The sequence below is a fragment of the Rhagoletis pomonella genome, unplaced genomic scaffold (assembly GCF_013731165.1).
Source record: "Rhagoletis pomonella isolate Grant_MI unplaced genomic scaffold, Rhpom_1.0 Rhpom_scaffold_00010, whole genome shotgun sequence".
Classification (NCBI taxonomy): domain Eukaryota; kingdom Metazoa; phylum Arthropoda; class Insecta; order Diptera; family Tephritidae; genus Rhagoletis; species Rhagoletis pomonella.
Genome location: NW_023458564.1, coordinates 38096114 through 38105012, shown reverse-complemented (window position 1 = coordinate 38105012; position 8899 = coordinate 38096114). Strand labels below are relative to the sequence as shown.

At 30.7% G+C, this 8899-nt stretch overlaps 1 protein-coding gene across 1 annotated transcript in view; it reads left to right on the top strand.

Annotated features, from left to right (window-relative positions):
* LOC118746465 (prisilkin-39-like) overlaps positions 1 to 8565 on the top strand; it is a 16229-nt gene extending 7664 nt beyond the window's left edge. Inside the window, exon 4 of the mRNA XM_036480314.1 lies at positions 8316 to 8565. Within this exon, the coding sequence (XP_036336207.1) occupies positions 8316 to 8356 (41 nt within the window). The 3' untranslated portion in view covers positions 8357 to 8565. The remainder of the gene's footprint in view (positions 1 to 8315) is intronic.
* The last annotated feature ends 334 nt before the right edge of the window (positions 8566 to 8899 follow it).

Genomic DNA, 8899 nt, shown 5'->3' with positions numbered 1-8899 from the left:
TTTTTTTCTTCTTCAATGTTATTGTTGCTTTGCTGTTGATACCGCTTAATTATAATAAACTTTCTTACTCTATGTAAATAAGATTAAGTATGTGTACATAAATATCGTCAACCGTATACCAGAAACATGAATGTGTAAAAATGAGAATTTTGGTAAATCAAGTTTGAAAGTTTTTTTTTTTACGAGGCTTATGTACATCCAAAGTTTAATAAAGTCAACCCAATAACCCAAAAGTGGGAAATTTACACATTCACGCTTCTGGCATAAGGGCGGCGATATATTTACTGATTTCGTTGTGCTGGTATTCATAATTTTATAATAAATTTTTTAAAAATATATTTTAGTAATTGCTTTGTTTATAAACTGCTTTGTTACTAATTTCTAAGTATTTATGTGCGACTACTACACCAATCGCCTAAATGCATACTATTTATGTTCAGGTGCATGTGCAAACATTTCCTTCATTAAATTTATGAAATTTTTGCATACGCACTTCTCAACTACCATGTAATAAAATTCAAGTTATAATTTGATGGCGGTTCAAAGTATGCAGTCCACAACACTTCTGCTCCACAGAACGCACCACTTAAATTTGAAATACCAAAATGACAGGTACGTTGGCTAAATATTCAATACTTCTCCAAAGAAGGCGCCACTTATTGATTACTGCCAAAACATTTCTAAGGAAAGTTTGTATTACTATAAATACTCAAGGTAATTTTTGTATTTTATTTTGCGCAAATTGGGGTTGAAAACGTCTAATGCATTATTAAAGCCGTGGTAGCGTGAAGAGCTAAAAAAGCTGGTCAAAAATTAAAAATTCCACTGGCTTTTGAAATTTCAAATTTGGTATATTTAGTTTACATGAAACTTTCCATTGTGATACAGAAAAAAAAACTATCAACCAGTTGCAAAACCGCCTAAATCGCCGTTATGGCAAAATTGAGATTTGGTAATCCTGAACTCCAGGCATTGAGATTTATGCATAAAAATCGTTAAATCGTTATTAAAAAAAAACAGATTTGTAAAATAATAGCTAGAGAAAATACCGCCTATCAAGGCAATGCCTTCAAAGAATAAACCGTTTCTTCACTCTCCTGTAAAATTTGAGTGCCGTAAGATAGGCGGTTTTGCAATTGGGTGATGGGCGGTTTTGCAAATACACCGACAATATGATATTTTAATTGCCAATTTAAATGAATTTGAAACATGTGGCAACCCTCTCCAAAAATATAAAAAAAATAATCTGCAATAACAGTTGTTTTTGATTTTTAAACTATATGTCTTAGATAACAGTTAACGAAGACTTATATTTATAAAAGTCGTAAATAAAAATCAGTCACTGACCTTTATTTTTAAAATCATACTTATAAAAGTCATTTGTATAAGTCGTAGGAACCTTTCTTAACAGCGAAAAATGTTAATGACTTTTATACGAATGATTTAAAAAATAAAAGTCGGTGACTGTTTTATATTGATGACTTTTAAAAGCCAAAGTCACTGACTGATTTTTATTGATGACTTAAGTAAATAAAAGTCTTCAATAACTGTTACCTAAGACATATAATATAAAAATCAAAAATAATTGTTATTTTGGATTTATTATATAAAAATCATAAATAATTGTTATTTTTTTAATTTTGCATAAAAATTGAAAATAAAAATTTATTTTCAAATTTGAGTCTCGGTGAAAAAAGAAATCGATTGGTATGTATCACTTAGTTGTAGAACATTTCCTTCATAGTGAATTTTTCCATGACAGTTTTCATCAATAATTGTTAGTTTGGTCCCTGGTTAATAATAACGCATTTCTTTAACATCTAGTAATGAATGAGTATAACATTTTATTTATACATTTTAATAGGCTTTTAGTAAAAAACAAAAAAAAAAAAAAACACAAATTTTTCTTCAGCTTATGAACTAATGTTAATTCTTTAGTACAAAACTCAAATAGCACATATGCAAGGACACTTTGCGCACTTGTTATGCGATTCGTAGCGAAAGCCGGACTAAACTAATTGCGCTAATCGGAATGGTAGCATTGAATTTATAGTATAGCTGCTGGGAAAATGGACTCGCCCGTTTTTATTACTTACGAATTATTACGATTTTTAAACCGCTGGGGTGTGGTATACCCCACCTCTTACACGGAGGGTTAAGCCTCATTAGTTTGATATCCAAATTATAATATTTCATTTGTTTATTTATCAATCGAAGTTTTTCAAACAGTTGGCAACTCTCTATTTTTTATGTTTTAATTCCACCGGAACAAATTAAAAAAGAATTATTCAAATCGATAAGCCGTTTCGAGCTTTTGCCTGCCGAACAAACGAACTTAATTTTTTTTTATATATAGTCTAAGATCCGACAAAGGCACGACTGTTTAATGGATGAAATCTTTTTTCTATAAATTTTAACGTGTAACTAAATATTTTGCGAGTGGGTTGGCTGAAAAAATCCCGGCCAGGACATTTTTAATGTAATACTCAAAAAGTATTATTATTTTTTTTTAATTCTGCACTCGTTTGTTTAATGAGCAAATTATATACCAATCAAAAGTATTAAGCCTTTAGAATGTGAAAACGTTGGGTTGTCTATTTTTTTTCTGGCTTACCTATCGTGTTGGCAGGTATGAGCAGGTAGGTAATATTAGTAATTTTCACCCATCTTTTTAACACATTCTATAGGCTTTATGCTTTCGATTGCCCCATATGTAATTTGTTCATTAAACAAATGAATGCAAAATTAAAATAATTATTATTTTTTGAATCTTTAATAAAAAATATGTTGGCCAGGATTTTTCACTCACGAAATATTTCCTAACACTTTAAATTTCATACAAAAAAGATTTCTTCCATTAAACAGATGGGTGAAAGTCGTGCCTTTGTCGGATCTCCTACTAATACGAGTATATAGATCTTATGATAAGATTAAAAATAGTTTCTTTTGTGACATCATAACAAAAACAAAAAAATTTAAAAATTGTTACTCCCTTGTGTGAATGTAAGTTTTTACGTATCGTAGTGGTTGTTGCCTCTGAGCTAATTGAACGCTTGGTGATTTTGGCGTCAAAGTGAGGTGGAGTCATACTCATTGTTTGCATGCAATTGTGTGTGTGTGAGTGTGTGTGTGCGGGTGCGTTGCTTCAAACTTCTGTTTACAAAGTAGTTTCAAATTTTTAGTAATTTAACTATCAACAATGTATTCGCTTAATAGTACAAACTTTTCTACAATAATGCACACAAAAGCCACTAAACCAAAATCTAATTATGAAAAACAACAAAACAAAAAAAAAAAAACAAAAAATACTTTTCATGTTCTCTATTTCAGCTTAAGATGTTACATTATTAAATACTAAAAATTTTATAATGTTGCTTAATCATTCACCGAACGGAAACAACATATTATTTGTACGAGTAGTTCATATGTAAAATATTAGTCAGCTGTTAAAATGCGTAGTGAAGGGGGAACACTGCATCCAAGGGGGCTGTCAGCGAGTACAACTTGTGACAAATTGAATAGAGGCATACGCTAATTTTCTGTAATTATAGCAAAATCACGATCGCGTAATAAAATCTGATTTGAATCACAAGTTTTTGTTGTTGTTTCTGTTTTGCATAAGCGCACAGCGTTGTGTTGAGAAATATGGATTTCAAGGTCAAACATAGATTAATTTAATTAAAATGATTACACTGATTAATAGAAGTACTAACATATCTATGTGCTTGCATGTATATGTACATACATTTGTATGTATGTAACTAGTTCAGTTGTTTGACACTCCCATATTTATTGGTAATTGTTTTAGGGCGTTTACCCATAATAAATGATATGATTTTAGTAAAATTATTATAATGGATGCGTGATATGTAGTTGCGAATAGAAGAAGAGGAGCTATCGAATTTTTGTATGACTCAAACCCAATATGCAAACTTTGTCTCTGGTATGAATGTATAAGGTGATTCAGTAAAACCGCAGATTATCTTTAAAAAATAAAACAACAAAATTTGTAGAAAATATTTTTGCTTATTTAAATAAAACCGCAGATTATCTTTAAAACTGAAACAACAAAATTTGTAGAAAATATTTTTGTTTATTTCATCATCTTTTTCAGTCTACGACATTGTCATATATGAATCCGTTAAATGCCCGCCACGTTACCACTGGCAACACAGGTAGCGCATATACAAATTTTCCATGATTTTTTAACATAGTTTGGACTGTACTTATCTAACTAAACAAGCGATTCTTGTATGTAAATAAACATATAGATATCTATATATATCCCCATAGATTCCTTTTGGTTATCAAGTTGGGTATTATCTCTGAGAATACTCGTTTGAGATTGAAACCTATTTGAAATTAGTTACGAATTCAATAAAGCATCATTATATGGGTACCAAATGGAAAATACTCACTATTCGGAAATATCGTTTTTAGGGTTGCCACCTGATTTTATCATACATTTATTAATTTTTTGTTTAGTAAATAAATATACAACGTTACCATTCATGAATACTAAAACAAGGCCCTTACACAAAGCTTTGCCTATATAATAAATGTGTTCCCTTCGGATATTAGTGTTTTTCATTCTACAAAATTTCACTGAAGCAACGCAATATGGATATGAAATGAAAGGTATTTTGGAGAACTTTAATTTAAACTATTTCCGATGAGCGTCGCCACGTTGTTTTAATTGAAATTTGTATCTTAACAATTAATGTTTTTTGGTAGATATGTACATAAGGCGGGCCTAAAAAGTTAAGTCGGTATTTTAACGCTCTCACTCTCCCTAGGATTGTTCTATATCATTAAAATATAGCCCTATTTTTATTTTGAAATCAAAAAATATTTCGAGGCCGCCCTAAGCGCTTAAAGTTTTCAATGTATTTTATACGGTGAAACAACAATTTTTCGTAGAAATAATATATGATTCTTGAAAATCAATATTTTTCCATTGGAAAACTCTGGTTCTCTTCAGAAGACTTCCAATAATAATACCCAATTGTTTATTTAACATTTTTTTTAATAATACCGATTTTTATTGGTCCCCTCACTGCGCTTCCCGCTAACAGGATTGCTTGTCGTATGATTGATATATGATTCTGAATTTCATAGAAAAAATTATACAAACACTAACCAAGGGATAAGCTGTGGCTATATTACCTACTTTATTACCGTCATTAGTGTTTACATACATACATACTCTTTTAGCGTAGCTATGCATCTTATTGCCATTGTAATTAATTTTAGTTGCCCATCTATTGAATACTAAATAAATCTTTCTTTTGCCTAAAACCTCTTTCTAGGTACCAACAAACAGATTAGTAACAAGCTTAACCGCCCAAACTCATTATATTGAAAGCACGTCTACATATTATGTTTATACATACATGTGTATTTGTTAGCGATAGTTATGTATGTAGTAGGTGTTTGGGCCGAAAGGTATGCTATAGTAAGCGCGTATTGAGTTTGGCAAATACGTATTAAGATTTCGCTTCGCATATGCCTAAATGTATGCCTGGAAGAAATACACGCGCGTGCTAAATACTATATATTTGATTGGAAACAGACACATACTTCCATACATATATGTATGTATGTGTACATACTTAGACTTACGAATGTAGGGATTGTATGTACTAAATATGTACCCAGCCAGCAAAAAATCCAAAAATCCGAATGAAAAAGGAAAAAAGTTGATGAAATGTGGAATTTACCGATTCTGGATACTTTGACGATTAGTTTTCCCACTAAAGTGCACGTTTGTGAAATTTGTCTGATTGAATTTTTCCTTCAATACTCTTTCCTTCTGCACGTCACAGATGCTTTTTCGGGGTGCAAAAATATATTCAATAAAAATAAATACGTTAGGGTGGTAAAAAAAACCAACGGCGGAATTTTTATGCTCTCACCCGCTAGGATTGTTCTATACCGGCAAAAATTATACCTACGTTTTTTTCTTATTTTGAAATCAAAAAATGTTTAGAGGTCGCTCAAAGCGATCAAAGTTTTCCATGTATGTATGTATGTACTTTATATGAAAAAAACTATGTTTCGTAGAAATGGTATATAATTCTTGAAAATCAATTGGAGTATTCACAACGGTATCGTAAGTGTCGTATTGTTGTATGTCGTAAACTTTAAACACCTAAAAAATATATTACGGGGGCTCGCAAAGTACCACAAAAGTTATATTAGGAATTTTCGCAGTGTTAAGTGGTTGGTTGTGGTTTCAGGCTCTCTAAACATTTAAAAGTTATTTAAATGCTTTTAAAGTTTACGACATAAAACAATGCGACACTTACGACACCGTTGTGAATCCCTCAAATATTTTTCTATCGGAATGCTGTTTTGGTCTTCAGGAGACTTCCATTAATAATAACGAATTTTTTATTTAAGCATTTCTTAATACTAACGATTTATTATTGTCCCCTCATTGCATCATTGGGGTTTTTGAGGATCTACAAAAAAAAGTTCTCATTAAAAAGTTGTTAAAAACAATTGGATATTATTGTTGAGAGTCTGCTGCAGAGAAACAAAGTTTTCTGATCGAAAAATATTGCTTTTCAAGAATTTTACACCATTTGCCATTCTTTGTGCCAAAACATTTGTACGCCACTGGATGTGGAAGATAATGTTTAGCACCATCAACAAAAGAAAATATTAAAAATTAACTAGAAATTACAGTCATAAAAACGGAACGGAATTTATGGAAATTGACTTTTTTTCTGCTAAAGAGACAGAGTATATTCGATTAAGGATGTCCATGATTTAGCTTTCGCTGATTCCATACATACACATTTGATGTTGCCTTTTTTTTTTACCTTTTTAAGATATTACCTTTTTTGCCTTTTAAATATACCCTTAAAATAGTTATTATGGCGAGGAAAAAGCCCTTATTCCTGATAATATGAAAGTTTAAAACGTTCCATATTTAAATTGGGCGCCATTTGAATCAACTTACGTCGAGCTCACGTTTAGTACATTCAAGGCTTTTTTTCGCGAGCATCGAATGAAAATGCTGCCAGAAAACTTCAAAATTCATTTTGTGGTTCAATATTGCTACCACTATAGTCATTAAAGTTTTGTGAGCTGAAAACTCGAAAGGAGAAAATAGTAAAAGATTTATGGCTTTATTCATACAAAATAAAGCAACTTACTTTATTTTTTTTATGAAATAAAGTACAAATTGTTCATATAATGAAACTAGTTCATAGTTTTTATCTTTTAGCTTGTTATATAAAATTTTAAAATTCATTTCGCCTTTTTTATAGGTTTTTTTTAGGTCCTAAAAATCCGTTCCCTGGTCATAAAGTTTACTGCAAAGAAATTAAAATTCCAAAAAGTTGCTCCACCTAAAACGTTTTAAGAATTTAAATACCTTTGTATTAAAAAAAAAAACAATTTAAACTCCGGTAAGAATATCAAATTTCGCCTTTGCCCCACTGTGCCACCCGGTTACAGATGTACATATGAAAGCATGTTTATTGTATTTAAATTTTGTCTACAGTCGGTGTCAAATGTTAGTGTACACTTTGATCTAATAAAATATTCACAATTATTTTCCTGGAAAATTTTTTCCATTAATTATTTTTTTATTATTATTCATTCTGTAAATCAAAAGTTCACACTTTATGTAAAGTTAACAAAGGTTGAAAAAATTTTCATAATAATTACACAATTTTTATTCGGAATTTCTAGAAAATTTTCGAGTGCGCAGTTTTGTAGTCCGTGCAATTCTAGTATAAAAAGTGCAAGTTTCAAGTCGCTAAAAATGACCGTTGATTCTTCTTCTATATAAATAGAGATTTTGATCATGCGTTATATGGAAGAAAACGCGCAATACCACGAATAAATTCGACAAATCAAGCGGCATTTTTTAGCGACTTGAAACTTGCACTAAATTTGAACGGGCTACAAAACTGCATACTCGATGAACATTTTCTAGAAACTCTGAATAAAATTTTCGAAATTCGTATGAAATTTTTTTGAATTTTTGGAACTTTATATAAAGTGTGAAACGTAGCTTTATATAGTTTATATTACACAATTAATTATATTTTCATAAATTATTATTGAAAAAATTTTTCATGAAAATAATTGTGAATACATATTATATTAGAACAAGGTGTACACTAACATTTGACACCGACTGTATATGCTAATACCAAATGTTCGTAATAGTTATTTGCTTCTCTGCAGCTTTGTTATTTTGCCGTGTAGTATATATTTGTATGGATTTTATTTACCCATCATTTTCATGCTGTATTTATCCACTTTACTCCCTTTCATACGTAAATTTCTATTTATAGGTAGTCCACTGAAGTCGCTACTTCTGGGATATAAATGCTAAGAGTTGCTGCCAAAACTGATAAGCCGAGCGAATAAAACTCGTACATAAGTATGTAACAAAATATTCGTTACGCATTCGACTATCCTTAAACACCACATATATATGTATGTACTTATGCATCATACTATGCATGTTTATAATAAAAATGTGCTTGTTAAAAGTAAATAACTCGTGGCATGTCTTAGATAAGAGTGTATTAATGTACATCAAAATAAAGAAAATATTGACAAGCAACAAAATATGTTTTATTGTGGGTATAATTTAATTGAAATGGCCTAAACTTTAATACACTGACACATACATACATATGCACCTGTGTACCGAAATATAAAATACAATAGCGTTCTAAATATGTATGTAGTCAGCCAAGCGTTTGGTGTGTTCATGTGGTTTGTCAATATTGCAACGTTTGTAGTACTAGCAGTGTTGCCAGGTTGACGATTTCGTCGTCATTTGGAAGATTTTCAACTGTCTTGACGATTTGACTATATCGACAAGCAAACGACGATTTTTTCTTGGTGTGCAGTTTTTTAGTGGCAGCTG